Source organism: Trifolium pratense, linkage group LG7, assembly GCF_020283565.1.
Source record: "Trifolium pratense cultivar HEN17-A07 linkage group LG7, ARS_RC_1.1, whole genome shotgun sequence".
Lineage (NCBI taxonomy): Eukaryota > Viridiplantae > Streptophyta > Magnoliopsida > Fabales > Fabaceae > Trifolium > Trifolium pratense.
In genome coordinates, this window is record NC_060065.1 from 45,242,569 (window position 1) to 45,260,000 (window position 17,432).

The window sequence follows — 17,432 nt, forward strand, 5'->3', positions numbered from 1 at the left end:
TGATAAGGCCTCCAATTAAACTGCAAGTATAAAAAATGATTAAGATATTTGAAAGTGCATTATGAAAGTATAAATAAACTGCAAGTATGATGGATAAAAAAATGAATTGTTACGTCGTCTTTAGTCATTTCATCGAGCCTACTCCTCATTGAAACTACATCGTGTGCTGGATTTCCGCCATATTTTGTGCCACGAGATAGTACTCTGAAAAGATTTTGTTAACATGATTAGTAAGATATAATTTAAGCAGTCATGTTTAAATATTCGAAAATAATATAGTTTATACTTACTCGAGTGCATAAGGACCATCACCTACTTCAAGTATTCTTATACGTGAGAAACACTTAATTCGAAATCGTGCCCATGCTTGAAGTAGGAAGCCGCACCCAGATATTGAGTTCGTCTTCTTCGCCTTGGTACTTGTGTCCGCCGCGACACATAATCCTCTGTATAATGTTGCCAAGCATGCCGATCCCCAACTATACTTGCTAACAGTATTCAGATCACTTAATAGTGGTAAGTACTTAACACTGACACGACTACCAGTTGAATCAGGCATTAAAAAACATCCAATGAACATCAGGAGATAAATCCTAAAATATTGGAGTCGTTCTTCACCCGTTGTTTCAAATGGCATATCATGAATCTTCCCTTTTAACCATGTGAGATTGATACTATTCCCATCTCGAGGAACGTCATTTTCATCTTGAATTCCAATTAAGTGACCGTATTCCTGAAGTATGTTATTTGAGGTGCTTCCGATAACGGCCTCGCCATTTATTTTTAAACTTAGTAACATTGAACGCGCCATCTGAAGGCTGGTGTTCCAGTAAAGAACGCGCCATCTGCAACCTAGCGTTCAGATTTTTTTCGTCGTTATTTACACCTTTGCGTACCAAACATTATTCATCATCCAAAACTACACACAACATCATATTTTTTCTTCTACCAGACGAATTTACCATACTAACAAAAAAAAACTACTCTTAAAAATTTCACCATTTACAATGGCTCCAGCACAACAAAAAAATGTTCTTGTCTATTACAATGGACAATGTTTTAGAAATAACAATAGTGTTTTTTTCCAAAGCAATACAACAAGAGGTTTTAGGATCAATACCAGAAGCAACTTTGCTCATTTAAAGGAGAGAATATCAGAAAAGTTGAATTTAGGAAACAATAAGATTATATATGAAATTTATTGGAGGCAACCGGTGGTTTTTGGAAACTCAAATGAACGATTTGAATCATACAAAGTTGTAGACAACGATGATGTTGAATATATGTTTGCGACTCATTGCCAATTTGAAGCTCTAGTCAGTATCGAGTTATATGTTACATTGGAAGATGTACCTCCAACTAGAGCTGTCAAATGGGCCGGCCCGGTCCGGCCTGGAGGGCCCCGGTCAAATAAAGGGGCCGGCCCAGCCCGACCCGTTAACTTCATGGCCCAGCCCGCTTAGCCTGGCCCGATAAGCAAAAACCTACATGGCTCGATGGGCCGGCCCACTAATTTTCATAATATTTTTTTTTGAAAAAAAAACATATTCTACTAAATTTATGTTATATTTTTCAACTAAATCTTCAAGAAGGTAATTCTTATCCCTATATTTTCTCACATAATCTCCCAAATAACAATATCTTCCTCTTTATCCTCATCAAACAAACAAACAAATCTCTAACAAATAATTTCATTCTAATCCAATAAGTTTTTTGTCATATTATTATTATTATTACTACAAAAAACAAATTCCAAGTTTTATATCTTTCATTCATCCATTGTAATTTAAGTAAAAAAAAAAAACAAAAATATAAAAGAATATAAAATAAATACAATAAAAAGATGATTGGCTTAAAATAACCATATTCCAAGTTTTATATCCTTCGTTGTAATTGTACAAAAACCAATAAAACAACAAAAATAATTAAAAAAATTATATATGAATTTATGCATAAAAATAGGACCAAAATATAACAATAAAAAGATTATACAATTTTTTTAAATAATTTTTTAATTCTTTAAGGGGCCGGCCCAAAAGCCTGTGGGTCGGCCCATGACGGCCCATGAAAAAGCCTGACCCGATATGGTCCGGCCCGATAAGGCCCGGCCCCCTTTTTATGAAGTCCGGCCCGTGTAAAAGGATAGGGCTAATGGGCCGGCCCGATAGCCCGGCCCTTTTTGACAGCTCTACCTCCAACTGATCAACATCAGATCGAAGCACCACCATTTGATTATACACAATATTATTCGATGCTTTCACAAGATTGTGACTCACAACCATCATCCTCATACCTCCCAGATTTGAACACACAACCATCATCCTCATACCACCAGTCTCATCAACATGAAGCCTCACAATTTTACTCACAACTATCATCCTCATATCACCAAGAAGGAGAAGAGGAAGACGAAGATGACATCGTAAATGGAGTAAATGTCGGTGAGGAAAGCGAGAATGAAGAAGAATATGTTGCACAAGCATTCAGTGACGTTGAAGATGAAGACGTTGACGACCACCCCATGTATAATCCACCACCCCACATGCTTACCTTGGATGCAAGCATTGATGAACGTACCGAAGTTTTGCGATCAATGAATCAGAGACTTTCAGTAGATGAAGAGATTGAGGTGGGAATGCAATTTCATACCAAAGCAGATTGTGTGCGTGCAATAAGAACGTACCATATTAAACAATCTCGGGATTATAAGGTAAAACAGTCCGACAAAGAAAGGTATGTCATTCAATGTAAACAACCTACATGTAAATTCAGTTTGAGAGCATCTGAGAGAACAAATGGTCGTTGGGTAATTGGTGTTATAAAAAATGAGCACACATGCATATCTTTGGGTTTGACACAAGATCACCACAAACTTAATTCTACTATGATAAGTGAAAGCATTGCCTCACTCTTGCACAAAGACCTATCAATTAAAGTGAAAACTATAATTGCACACATAAGGGATAAGTTCAATTACACTGTCACGTACCGAAAGGCATGGATAGCAAAAAATAAGGCCATCGAAAACATGTTTGGGAGCTGGGTGGACTCATATCATGCTCTTCCGCAGTGGTTGATGACAATGCAACATTATCTTCCAAATGTCGTCACAATACTAGAGACCCTACCGGCAGACACTCCTGATGATGTGACCTTCCATCGTTTGTTTTGGTCTTTTGCACCACTTATTAAAGGTTTTGCATATTGTAAACCAATTGTGCAGGTTGATGGAACATGGTTATATGGGAAGTATAAAGGGACATTGTTGCTAGCTGTTGCACAAGACGGAAATGACCATATATTTCCAATCGCTTTTGCAATTGTGGAAGGTGAAACAAAGGAAGCTTGGAACTTCTTTTTAAAAAATTTGAGAACATATGTCACTCCACAACAACATCTTTGTGTGATTTCAGATAGGCATCCATCCATTAAAAGTGCTTATGATAATCCTGAAAATGGTTGGAATGATCCTACCTGCATACATGTGTACTGCATCAGACACATTGCCCAAAACTTCATGCGACAGTTCAAAGATAAAAAGCTTCGCAAGTTGGTTGTTAACACGGGTAACTATCTGCAAGTCACTACAACTTTTCTATAATTTCAACGATACATTTTTTTTATGCTGTTTTACTAATTGCTCTTCTTATATAGGATTTGCAGTAAATCAACCTTTGCACAGATACTACCGCAACAAAATTGCTGCGCAGAACACTAATGCAATAGGGTGGCTTGATAATATCCCCATAGCGAAGTGGACGCAAGCATTCGATGAAGGTCGTCGGTGGGGTCATATGACAACCAACCTTGCTGAGTCGATGAACAACGTGTTTAAGGGTATTCGCAATGAACCCATCACAGCTTTGGTCCAATCAACATTCTATAAGTGTGTCGTACTGTTTCAAAGAAGAGCCACTGAATCAGCAGCTGTGTTGCAATCTGGACAACAATATTCAGAAGCTTGTCAGAAACGGATTGAAGAAGCAATGCATAAAGCAAACTCACATCAAGTCATTGCTTTTGATCGACTCAATCAAACTTTCAGGGTAATGGAAACTGTCAATCACAACGAGGGTCGACCAATGGGTCGATTTCTGCTCAAGTTGGGTGAAAGCTGGTGTGATTGTGGAGAATTTCAAGCTTTACATTTGCCTTGTTCGCATGTTATTGCTGCATGCTCCCATGCTGCACAAGCTTACCAAGTTCATATACATGACGTGTACAAAGCTGCAACTGTATTTTGTGTATACAATAACACCTTCCCGGGAATTCAAGACCAATCATATTGGCCCCAATATTATGGCCGTCGACTTTGCCCCGACCCAGCAATGAAAAGATGTAAGAGAGGTCGTCCGCAAAGTACGCGCATTAGGACGGAAATAGACGACGAGATCGAAACTTTGAATAAGTGTGCGTTATGTAGGGTGCCGGGCCATGATCGTAGGAATTATCCAAATTCCAATTAATTTGCAATTTTTTTGTATTGTATTGTAAAAAATAATATTATATATTATTATTGCACGATTTTTCTTCAAAATCTTTTGTTTTCTACTTACTTCTAATTTTTGTTTTGTTGATAAACAAGTAAAATAGAAACATAATATATATAATAAAAAAAAAACCTAAAACCCTTAAAATCCCTAAAAATACAAAATGTCAAAAAAAAAAAATTGTTGTAGTGTGTTTATATTAATTAATATAATTTTTGTATAATTTTTTTCAATAATTTCTTTAAAAAAAAAAACCCTAAACCCTAACCCTCAAAACCCCATCTAACCCTTAACCCTCCTAACCCTTCTAACCCTTCCAAAACCCTACCCCTTACCTTCAAAAACGAAAATGAAAAAAAAAAAAACCAACTCAAGACGCCGCCTTGGGGATGGCGCGTCCTTCACAAGGTCGCTGACCCCCCGTTGGTGCGTTCTTCATTATAACACTAAGCTGGGGATGGCGCGTCCCCCTCACAGGAAAGTACTAGGGCATTTCGGTTAAATTTTCCTCATGTAGGATGTTTTGGTGTATTACTCTAATGACAGGTATACTTTGAAAAAAAATTCTGAATCTGCTGCTAGGACATCTAATATCCCACCTCCTAAAGTTGCATCTACTGTTAGGACATCAAATGTTTCACATCATCATGTTCTTCATGCTGCATGTGCTACTAGGACATCTAATGACATACCTCCATTTAATTCACAACCATGTGATTCTGAGACACAAATATCATCTCATGATGCAACTCCTCATACTATGCCATCAACTACTAGGACATCTAATGGCACACATACTAATACTGCACCTCATATAAGGGAATCTGCTGCTAGGACATCTAATGTCATACCTCCATTTAATTCACAACCATGTGATTCTGAGACACAACGTAGTAGCGGAAAGCAAACTTTAATACTTGGGTTACAAGGGTATATATATAGGGTAAATAAGGTTTTACCCTCTTGCAAAATAAGCCAATTTTGCATTACCTCCCTGCAAAAAAAAAAACTTGGGATTACCCCTGCAATATGAAGATTCTCTCTTTTTACCCCCTGCTTGACAACATGGCATAAAATCTTTATTTTTTTATGAGGTGGCATGCATATGTGGCATTTATTTCATTTTTATTTTTTTAATTTGCACATGTCATTTTTATTATTAAATAAATTGGTGACAAATATTTAAAAAATTCCACTTAATTAGTTTTTAAAAAAATAAAAAATATTGTGTCAAAAAAAATTATTAAAAATAAAATATGTTAATTCAAAAAGATATGTTAATCCATTGTTTCTAACCAAAAAAAAAAAAAAATTCACAATCTTTTCCTGTAACATAACACAAATATTTTCTCCTTCTCATTCTTCTTCTCAAAACCCAAAATTATTTTTTCTCCAACACAAACTCAGAATCCCAGAATCCTTTTTCTCTAAAATAAAACCTAGAAATCCGCCGAATTCGTCGAAACAAATGATTGATGAAGAACAAAGGCAGGAACTAGGAACCGAATTTCCTATAAAGGCAGAAACTGAGTTTTTGAATTTATGGGTTAGGGATTGAATTGATGGGATGAAGAATTGGGAAGAAGAATTATGTTTTTGGGTTAGGAAGAATTTGGGTTGTTGCAAAGGGATGAAGAATAGAAGAACAAAAGAAATTTATGATTATGTTTCTGGGTTTACCGAGATTGATTTTTGGAGAAAAAAAAATTGGGTTCTTTTTGGATTGTTGTTCTTGGTGGTGTTGATGATTTTATTGATGTTGTTGTTGTTCTTGGTGGTGTTGATGTTGTTGTTCTTGTTGAATGATGAAAGTTATCGTGGTAGGGATGAAGAGGAAATTAGAAAAGAATTTATTATTATTTTTTTAATTTTTAGTTTATTTAATAATAAAAATGACATGTGCAAATTAAAAAAAAATTTAAAAAAATTAAATGCCACATATGCATGCCACCTCATAAAAAATAAAGATTCTATGCCAAATTGTCAAGCAGGGGGTAAAAAGAGAGAATCTTAATATTGCAGGGGGTAATCCCAAGTTTTTTTTTTGCAGGGGGTAATGCAAAATTGGCTTATTTTGCAGGGGGTAAAACCCTATTTACCTATATATATATATATATATATATATATATATATATTTTCAGTTCTTTTCATATACTATATAAATTTGTTAACTCTTAATATGTATTTTTTGTAGATTTTTGCCTTTGTATGCTGCAGCTAATGAGATTGGAAAAAGATAGACACTGACACAACAGACTTATGGTTTAGAGCTTTTAAGGTATTTTTCTAATTTTGAAAGGATGACTATGGTATCTAGTATAACTATTACTTCACTCCATTACACACATCAAAGAAAGGAAAATATTTTTATTATTCTGCGTACTTCTTGTGTTAGTCATTAATGAAATGACAGAAACTTTGTAAAGAAAATGTTTCTATTGAATTGAATTTTCTGTATACATTTACAATCACTATATAGCTATACAAAGAGATAAGTAAGGATTCTATTTTTAGGAAGTAGATCATTCTAGACCTTGACATAAGGAATTACAAATTAACTCTAATTCATTGGCACAATCTGTCACAATGAATGCTAAAAGCCAACTAATAATATACTACAGCTCATTACTCCCCCTCAAGTTGGAGATTGAGGATGATGAGATCCCAACCTGTCTGATAGTTCCCGAAATTGTTTTGTTCCTAAAGACTTTGTAAAAATGTCTGCTTGTTGTGATTTAGTTGGTATGTGAACAGTAGATATAATTCCCTTGACAAGAAATTCTCGAATGAAGTGACAATCTACTTCAATGTGTTTCGTTCTTTCGTGAAAAACCGGATTTGAAGCTAAATGAATAGCAGCACGATTGTCGCAATGTAAAACTGTAGGAGAGTCACATCTTACTTGTAAGTGTGTAAGTAAGCGTCGCAACCATATGACTTCACTTGTGGCATGAGCCATTGCTCTATATTCTGCTTCACTCGAGGACCTTGATACGGTAGTTTGCTTCTTGGTTTTCCATGAAATGGGAGCTGTTCCTAACTTCATTACATAACCTGATATTGATCTTCTTGTTAGTGGGCATGATGCATAATCTGAATCACAATATGCAACTAATCTAAGGTCATTATCTCTTGGTATGATAATTCCTTGCCCCGGTGAAGACTTCAAGTACCGCAAAACATGCATAGCCGCATCCCAATGCCCCTGGTGAGGTTCCTGCATAAATTGACTTAGAATATGGACAGAATATGTTAATTCTGGTCTAGTGATTGTGAGATAAATGAGTCGTCCCACCAACCTACGGTACTGCGAAGGATTTTCATATAAAGGACTTGAATCCAATGCTAATTTATGGTTTGGTTCAAGTGGGATAGATGAAGGCTTGCAAGCTAGCATCCCACATTCATTTAGAATGTCCAAGGCATACTTTCTTTGACATATGAATAATCCAGAAGAGCCGCGAGCTAACTCCAGACCAAGAAAATATTTCAACTCTCCCAAATCCTTCATGTGAAAACACTTGTTGAGGTATTGCTTGAATTTTTCACAAGACTTTGCATCATTCCCAGTCACAACAAGGTCATCAACATAAATTAATACAGCTATGAAAATCGAACCATGTGAATATGTAAACAAACTATGATCAGCCTCACATTCATGGAAGCCATACTTTACCAATGCTTGGGACAATTTTGAGTACCAATTACGTGAGGCTTGCCTAAGACCATATAGTGATTTTCTTAAGCGACACACCATCTCTTTATCGGGAACTCTGTAACCTGGCGGAACCTCCATATATACTTCCTCATCTAATTCCCCGTGTAGGAAAGCATTACTCACATCCATTTGGTGAAGTTCCCATCCTTTGGCCACTGCAACAGTAAGCAAACACCTCACAGTTGTCATTTTGGCATCTGGTGCGAAGGTTTCATTGAAGTCATCCCCTTCAACTTGTGTGTATCCTTTCGCCACGAGCCGAGCTTTGTATTTCTCAACTTCACCGGTTGATTTGTATTTTACCTTGTATACCCATCTACAACCCACTGCCTTCTTTCCTTTAGGGAGCCTTGACATTTCCCATGTTTTATTTTCTTCCAAGGCTTTAAGTTCTTGTGACATGGCTTCTCTCCATTCTTGTTTATGAATGGCTTGCTTGAATGATTGAGGCTCTTCAATACTTTCAACCGCTGCAAGATAAGCTTGATATTTTTGTGAAAACTCATCATAATTTACATAGTTTGATATAGGATAAATTATACCTGAAGAAGTTGACGTCTTTGGCGATGTACATGTGTGGGTTATCTCAGCCGAGTAGCAATAATAATCATCAAGTCTCTTGGGTGGACGTCTGTTCCTCGGCCCCATGTCTATGTTTATCATGGTTTCACTCTCCCCCTTATTTTGAGGTTCTTCTACTTCAGTGATCACATCAGAATTTGTTTCAACGACTTGTTCTTCTCTTTGTTCATTGGAAATTATGATTTGGTTTTGTTGCCCATCATTGCTAGGCACAATTTCTTCTCCCACAGAACAAAAATCAAGACTAAATGTTGATGAATGATTTTCTCCATTGCTGTCCTTTTCTTGTGATGCATACGGAAAAATATCTTCATAGAACACCACATCTCTTGATACATAGATCTCTTGCATCTTTAGGTTGTACACTGTCCAACCTTTTTGGCCTTTAGGATATCCCACAAATACACATTTTTCTGCTCTTGAATCAAATTTATCTTGCTGCTTGTTTGAATTTTTAACATAACATAAGCATCCAAAAGTCTTAATGTGCTCATATGACGAAGGATTTCCCAATAACTTCTCATATGGAGTCAACCCATCATTAATCATGGAAGGGGTTCTATTAATGAGGTATGTGGCTGTCAAGACACATTCCCCCCAAAATGAGATGGGTAAGTTAGCTTGGAATCTCAAGGCTCGTGCCACATTGAGTATATGTCTATGCTTTCTCTCTACCCTTGCATTTTGTTGAGGTGTTCCCACACATGAAGTCTCATGTAGGATTCCCTCTCGTTGTAGGATTCCTTGAAATGCATGGTTAGTAAATTCTGTCCCATTGTCACTCCGCAACCTCTTGATCTTTACATTAAATTGTGTGTTTACCATGTTGATAAAATTTGTTAAAATTCTTAGAACTTCTGTTTTTTCTTTTAACAAGTAAACCCATGTTCCACGTGAATAATCATCAACAATCGTAAGAAAATAATGACAGCCACTATGAGAGCTAGTACGATATTTTCCCCATAAATCACAATGTATAAGATCAAAAGGATTCTCAGCTTTATTATAACTAATATGAAAGGGAAGTCTACATTGTTTTGATCTATGACATATGTCACAACAACGAAGTTTATTTGAACAGAAATTAAAATTCACTAGCTGAGATATGCGTTGCATGACTTGAGGAGATGGATGTCCCATGCGTGCATGCCAAAGCGCGGTGTTATCTTCATGATATGCCGCGAAAGCAGACCCTTGGACTTGTTGCTTCAACACATAAACCCCACCATGTACATCACCTAAGCCAATCTTCTTCTTCGTGGCAAAGTCCTGTATCATACAATAACTAGGATGATAAGTCACAAAGCAATTTAAATCACGAGTCAATTGACAGATTGAAATTAAATTGCAGTCAAACTTAGGAACAAGTAAAACATTTTGTAAAGTAATATCTTTGCTAAGATCAATGGTTCGCATCATTTCTACCAACACTGTGTTTCCTGTAGGGACAGTCACATAGAAAGGTTTCTCAATATGTGGTGTGATGCACCACTGTCCAAGACCCATTCTAGATCTTTACAAGATGTATTTTTACCGGATTCACATAAATCATGCTTCATCACACGAGAACCATGGAGTGCACGCCCCTGCACTGTTTCTTCAGTCGCATGTGTATGATGAGCACTAGGTTGTCCTCCATCATCTCTTGAGCGGCGTTGTGTCCTTCGTGTGTGCCAATTCTCTGGGTACCCTATAATCTCAAAACATCCTGCTTTAATGTGGCCAGTCTTGCCACAATAATCACATTTTGAGTTTGACCCATCTTTTCTCCTCTGTCTATTTTGATTAGAAGCATAAAAGGCAGATCCTCCAGATTCTCTTTTAGTTGTAGCCATCCTTTCTTTTTCACCCATGATTCGAGCTTCTTCTCTGAGGACGTGGTTGAAAACACGTCGAAGTGAAGGCAAAGGCTCGGTGTTCAGCACTGCTGCCTTAACATGTTCAAATCGTTCATTGTTAAGACTCCCGAGGAACAAATGCACTTGTTGATCTCCTTCTCTCTGCAGAATTTCTTTAGATGCACCACATGTGCATTCTGGAAGTGGTTGCAGCTCTCCTAGTTCATCAAGGAGGCTCTTAAATTTGGTATAGTATTCTGTCACAGTCATGTCAGATTCATGCTCCATCAGACATAACATGCGCCACAACTGATGGATCCTAGGAGCATTTGTTTGAGCAAAGCGCTCCTCCAGATCTTCCCAAATATCTCTTGCAGTTGATGCATGTGAGATGTTGCCGTGCAGAACTGGATCTACAGCATTGATGATCCATGCCATGACCATTGAATCAGCCTTCTCCCAATTGTAGAAGTCTGGATTGGTTTTTGCAGGTTTCTTGATTGATCCGTCAATGAAACCCATCTTGCTTTTTGCACGTAATGCCGTCCTCATGGAGCGTGCCCAATTGCGGTGATTCTCGCCTTTGAGCGTTGTAGCTACGAGTGGCGTTCCTGGATTATCAGAGGGACCAAGATAATATGGTGATGTGTTTGTGACAGCGGAAGTTGATTTTGTAGTGCTGGAGGTATCATTCTTCTCCGCCGCACTGTTCACGTTGCTGTTACTTTCACTATCTGAATCAGAAACTTGCTCCGATGCCATAATGAAATGACAGAAACTTTGTAAAGAAAATGTTTCTATTGAATTGAATTTTCTGTATACATTTACAATCACTATATAGCTATACAAAGAGATAAGTAAGGATTCTATTTTTAGGAAGTAGATCATTCTAGACCTTGACATAAGGAATTACAAATTAACTCTAATTCATTGTCACAATCTGTCACAATGAATGCTAAAAGCCAACTAATAATATACTACATCTCATTAGTCATGCTGTTTGTTTATACTTCCTATTTGTCTAACTCTTTGGTGTTGCTAACTTCTTGAAATCTTGCATCAATTCTTTGAACCCAGCTCTTAATTCTTCTATGGCTTCCTGCAATTGTGTTGTATTTGCCTCTAAAACAGAAAAATAACTGACAGACAACTAACAAACAAACCCAACTAACTAGGATAACTAACTAGGATAACCAAGGTAGTCAAGATCGCGATCTAGCACGTAGGATCGTACGATTTCACGATCTTGCAACCCCTGAACGTGCTACGAACTACGAACTGAGCAAAATCGGTTTTTGGTGGGATTGAGCAGGATCGTCACGAATACGCGTAAGAACGGTGGAAACGCCGCTTCTGTGCGTGTCTGTTCATTCACTCAGAAGTTTGGGCTTTCCGGGTTGGGTCTATGACCCACGATTCTGATAGGACAACTCGGTTCTAGAAACCCTAAAAAACACGTTTTTTTAACCTTGTGAGCATATGAAACGGTTCAGTTTTCCCCCCTCTTTTGTGCAAGTTGCCAATGCAAAGCCATAATTGTTGGAACTTACCAGATTCATTCTCTTTCACGTTAAATACCCACTATTTTCCATATTCCCTTATTTATTCACTTCTCTCAGTGTTCTCTGTTTCTAGGTGAATTCTAAGGTGAGGGTTCTGTTAAGTCCCTCACCGGTGTACCACTCAAATTGACCATTAGATTAAGAAAGTCTACATGATTTTTTTTTTTGTCATTATCACACTGGATCATATTTTCCCTCTCCTTTAGCAGAACACGCCAACAAGCTCTGTAACTTTTTTTCTCCCATTCTTCTTTCACTTCCTCTTCTCCATCACAACAACAACCACCACTATCCCCATACCAAACAGAAATGAAATGAACAGAGAAACACACAAATTGTTGCACTTTCCACTAAACAACTATTAGATTGGTCCATATAAAAAATATCTGGAATGGGTTAGAAAATGAACGATTACATGGAGAAAAAAAAATTGTGCTTTTGTTTATTTGTTAACTTATTAAATGAAAATCAAAAGTTCAATTAAATGATTTAATTATATAACCTACTTCAACATAGTGAAATTAAGAAAATAGTAAAATAGGAAAATGGTGGTATTCCTTCAACAGGGGATGGATTGGATAAAGGAAAGAGGGAGGAGGAGGGCACTTGAACTAGGGAAGGAGAAGAGAGAAGAAAGAAAAAAGGATCCAGTGTGATGTGGTGCATAATAGTTTATTTAATCTAATGGTTGTTAAACATGGTTCACGGTGAGGGACTTACTTGATACCTCACCCTAGAAGCAACCCTGTTTCTAACCATTACAAAAAAAACCCTTTGAGTTTAATCCTTTCCCTAATGGTTAATCGGAAATCATTTGATAGATATATCAAAATTAATTGATGTATCAAATGATTTTCGATTAATGTTTTATATATATATATATATATATATATATATATATATATATATATATATATATATATATATATATATATATATATATATATATATATATATATATATATATATATATATATATATATATATATATATATATATATATATATATATATGATCTATGTTATAGCATCTTTCACTCCAACGGTCAATTTTGTAATACGATTTTCCGATAAAAAATTATCAGAGGTGTCATATAAAAAGTTTAACACTTTGGTGTCATTTGATCTGACCTATAAAAAATACCAAAAGAATTATCACTTTTGGTCAAAGTGATAATTTATTCTTTTCCTATATTTTTATAATATAAGAGCCCCAATAAAATTAAACATATAATACATTTAAAAATTGGTCAAAATTTTTTATTAAAATGACAAATTTTTTTATCACTTTTGGTAGAAGATTCTTATAAAAGTGATAGCTAAAATTCTAATACATTTACAAATTGTTCAATGTTTCTTATAAGAAAAAGGCAAAAAAATTATCACTTTTGGTCAAAGTGATAATTTATTTATTTTCTATATTTAAATAATATATAAAATAATATTCTCTCTCTCCTAATAATTAAGAACACAAATGAAACTAAACATTTAATATATTAAAAAAATTGGTCAAAATTGCTTATTAAAATGACCAAGAAAGTACCATTTTTATTTCTTATAAAAAGAATTGAAAAAAGTAATAAATAAAAAATTACACAATATTCATTATTTAGTATTAGTAAAAAAAAAAGTCTTATAATGGGTTGGAGTACATATATAATGGGTTTAATGAGACCTATTTAAAAATTTTGGATGAGTGATATGAATATTTAAAAAATAGAATTGAATGACTAAAATATCAATTTAGTCTAATAATTTTCTATTTATTCATTTATTTATTTATATATTGTCCTGACATTTAGGGTTGACGGAGGATCTCTCTCCCCGTTAATTTCACCGCTGTTTAATCTCGATTTGCATTTTTTATTTTCAGGTTCCTCTACTATTTTCACGCGTGCTACATTTGCTCAAGGTATTTTCATTCCTTTTCAATTTATCATTCATTCTGTGAATTCGTGCTTAGTGTTGAAAAACTTTGAATTGCTGAATCTTTTCTGTGAATTCGTGTTTAGTGTTTATCTTTCCCTATCCAATCCGACTAATCCCTAGGTAAATTAATCACTGCAATCGAATATAGATTAGCACCCTAGGGTTACTAGTTACTCATTCAAACAATTAATTCCGATTGTTTCCTTTTTCATAAACCGATTTACCACCGTTTTCTTAACTTTGATTATGCAGTTGTCGCTTCCGTATTTGCTTCAGTTGAGTTTTTTACATTAATGTGAAATTTGATTATTTAGTTTGTATTGTGATTTTAGTTGCAGCGCCTATAAAGAGTTTCAAATTAACCGTGTATGTGCACCCTCACACTTCGAGTACCAATTCATCTCTGTTAATTCCATTTCCTTGCTAACTAAATACTAATAACTTTCACATTTTTAACATCAATAACCAAACTGTTATTAGATTTGTAACTTATCGCATCTATATAGTATATACATATGCCTCATTTTATCATCGTCATTAAATTAAATTTGTCTTTCTATTGGTTTGCCGTTTTAAGAATTTTGTTCTTTCATATTAGTTGTGCTCTTTTGGAATTTAATGGAACGTTCCGAGAAGCCGAATCCTACCAAGCCGAATCCCAAAGCGCTACGTGGTAACTCAAATCACCTCTTTTCAATTTCTTCAATGAAAAGACTACTCCTAGTTTCTGTTACACCTCTCACTCTGTCAAATAAGTCTTCTTTTTTTTGCTGTTGTGTCTGTTTGATGTATATGCCTTGTCTTCTTTTCTCTTTTCTTTTTTAACTTTCAGCCTATGAGAGGCTGATGCATCACAGAAAAGTCTTAACAAAGCCTGATACTGACGAGGAAGAACCTTTTGACCATGACCTAATGGGTAACTCAAATCACCTCCTTTCAATTTTAACAATGAAGACTATTCCATCAAATAAGTCTTTTTTGCTGTTTTGTCTTCTATTTATTTTGTGGTTGTTTGATGTATGCATTTTGATGTTGTGCCTGTCCTTTTTCTTTTTTAACTTTCAGAATTTTTGGAGGAAGTGCACCGTCCAAAGGATGAAATACCAGTGGGCATGGCTGCTGACACGTTCCTTATGCACCAGATGATACTTAACGGTGAAATGGTAAGATTTTATGAAAGTTTATGTAGCCTTCAACTATGCTCTTGATTCAAGTTTCATAAATTTAGTTTCTTTGTGCATATTTGAATTCTTTAATATCAATCTCTAAACCGACAGGATATCAGCGCCGCCAGGAAAGAGGAGTTGCTTGCTTCCCTAATTGAAGCTCGTAAGTCTTCACAGGAGAAGCAATTGCTGCAGGCTGAGATCAAAAATACAGGACAGTCACTTCACCCACAGTAGTATAATAACACATTTCTTTCCTTCATCCGTCTATATGTCCTGTTTATAAGACTTTTAAGATACAATGCCTCGTGTCTGTTGATCTACAAACAACTTCAGTGCACTTCACATGTATGTAATAAAAAATGTACTCTTAATGCATGTTTGTTATCTGTGGGTTTCTCGAAATCACAACACTCCTTGTGCTTGTTTTAGTTTTCAAAACTAAGTAGTAAGTATTATTGAAATGGCACTTGTTGTTACTTTATTGTTTATATATATATAGAATGGCTGGATTTTTTTTTTGAAACAACATTTTATATACAATAAATGCTCCCTGCACAAGACGAACATGGAAAACCAACATAGAAATACAAGGCGCCATATATATGTGGCCCCGTATATATTGGAAAACCTTACAAAAATAATTTATAAAGTTATAGTTTCCAATGGTGATTTGATTTTTTCCATCCATAGACCGCTTGGTATTCTTGTTTTTGTTCTTCCTTGTCATGGAAGATTGCTGCTAGTTGTGTTTGTTTCGTCCTATGTTGCTTCTATTGAATAACTTTACTGATCATATTCTATACTTTCTAAACATCTTCTTCACTTTGAGGATATAGGTGAATTTTGGGATGATACAAGAGGAAATAGTTCTTTGACTTGTTATTTCTATGTGTCTGTTTGCTTTTTAACTTTTACGAGTTCTTGTCATGAGGATCAGATTGAAGCCCTCAATTGCCAGCTTTATATCCTAAACTCATTGGTCCTATTACACAGTTATTTTCCACATGTGCATTGCATATATGCAAAGCCATAAACATAAATATAGAACTTAATTGTTTACACTTTTAGCTTTCTTTACGTGTATTATCGTAAGAGTCAATTTTGTCCGTGATATAGTTTGACGACAAATGTGATTTCCTCTATTAATTGAATGTGAATTCTTGTTCCATTAGAGGTTCAAATTGTTGCTTGTCTGAAATTGGACTAGCCTTTTTTGCCAGAATGTTAACCATTTCATATTTGTGATTTGTGTGTCTGCCACCCATTTCACAACTTCTAGTAGCTTTTTGCGGTGAACATTGATTTACTTTTTTTTTTTTTTTTTTTTGTTGAAAGGAGTGGACATTGATTTACTTGATGATTGTTTGGTTTTGCATTTAAATGACCAATATCAACCGAAAGTTCAACAATGACTGATTTCATATCAACCGAAAGTTCAATAATGAAAGTACATTTTTCTGATAGCTGTCATATATAAAAAAATATTTCAAAACTTGCATTTTAAAGTTGAGCGTATTAAGAACCTGCATTTCGAAAAAAGAAAAAAAAAATACTGTCATTTACGATTCTAGGATACAAATGCTTAAGATTTCATGTCAAGTGCTGCATTGGCTGATTTATTTCAACTGGAAGTTCAATAATGAAAGTATAATTTCTTAATAACTGTCATATATAAAACAATATATGACAGTATGCTGTGTGACTTGTTTTACGATTTGTGTGTTTGTGTTGATCTAAAAATTTCACGCCTGCTGTATTATGGTTGTTTGTCCATGAGGTCCTAAGTTGTTTTAGCCAAAAATTTCGCTAAAGGGGGAGATTGTTAATGTTTTGTTGATTGACTTATTTTGGTAAAACAATATTGTGTGACAATGTTGGATGCAATGCTTCAACATCCGGATACGCATCCAGGATCTTTGTTCGCGCGTCTCATTATTGCGCTATCTTCTATATATGGAATCCACGCCTTTATTCCTGGCTCTAATCACGTATGCATGATCAGAATATTCTCACGTGTATATTTTCAGAACGTATCTGAGTAGCTTTTGGAAACTTATTATTCTATTGCATGGACGAGAGCTGGAAATGTTCTAGAAGATTTGAAGCCCAAGACTTGAAGAAGCCAATATAGACCTAAGTATATAA

At 35.3% G+C, this 17,432-nt stretch overlaps 2 protein-coding genes across 4 annotated transcripts; both read left to right on the top strand.

Annotated features, from left to right (window-relative positions):
- Positions 1-2,251: 2,251 nt before the first annotated feature.
- On the top strand, positions 2,252-6,730 carry LOC123896502. The gene is made up of 4 exons (XM_045946879.1): positions 2,252-3,566; positions 3,655-4,408; positions 5,037-5,420; positions 6,685-6,730. The coding sequence occupies exons 1-4, from the start codon at positions 2,252-2,254 to the stop codon at positions 6,728-6,730; spliced, it is 2,499 nt and encodes an 832-aa protein (XP_045802835.1).
- LOC123899979 lies at positions 6,650-15,689 on the top strand. 3 transcript variants are annotated; one of them, XM_045951255.1, is made up of 6 exons: positions 6,650-6,768; positions 14,063-14,101; positions 14,717-14,791; positions 14,951-15,034; positions 15,184-15,281; positions 15,396-15,689. In XM_045951255.1, exons 3-6 carry the CDS (start codon positions 14,737-14,739, stop codon positions 15,519-15,521), a joined length of 363 nt encoding a protein of 120 aa, XP_045807211.1. In that variant the 5' UTR covers positions 6,650-6,768; positions 14,063-14,101; positions 14,717-14,736; the 3' UTR covers positions 15,522-15,689. The 3 variants fall into 3 exon arrangements, with proteins under 3 accessions (XP_045807211.1, XP_045807209.1, XP_045807212.1); XM_045951253.1 differs by lacking the exon at positions 6,650-6,768 and having other exon boundaries at positions 13,954-14,101; XM_045951256.1 differs by lacking the exons at positions 6,650-6,768; positions 14,063-14,101 and adding an exon at positions 14,124-14,238.
- The last annotated feature ends 1,743 nt before the right edge of the window (positions 15,690-17,432 follow it).

Bases quoted from the DNA above. Each gene is read 5' to 3' on its own strand.
- LOC123896502 (XM_045946879.1), top strand. From the start codon at position 2,252: ATGCTTTCACAAGATTGTGACTCACAACCATCATCCTCATACCTCCCA. The intron at 3,567-3,654 runs GTAACTATCTGC...CTTCTTATATAG, and splicing joins CAAGTTGGTTGTTAACACGG to GATTTGCAGTAAATCAACCT. The intron at 5,421-6,684 runs GTATATATATAG...TATTTTTTGTAG, and splicing joins TTAATACTTGGGTTACAAGG to ATTTTTGCCTTTGTATGCTG.
- LOC123899979 (XM_045951255.1), top strand. From the start codon at position 14,737: ATGGAACGTTCCGAGAAGCCGAATCCTACCAAGCCGAATCCCAAAGCG. The intron at 15,035-15,183 runs GTAACTCAAATC...TTTAACTTTCAG, and splicing joins TTTTGACCATGACCTAATGG to AATTTTTGGAGGAAGTGCAC. The intron at 15,282-15,395 runs GTAAGATTTTAT...CTAAACCGACAG, and splicing joins TGATACTTAACGGTGAAATG to GATATCAGCGCCGCCAGGAA.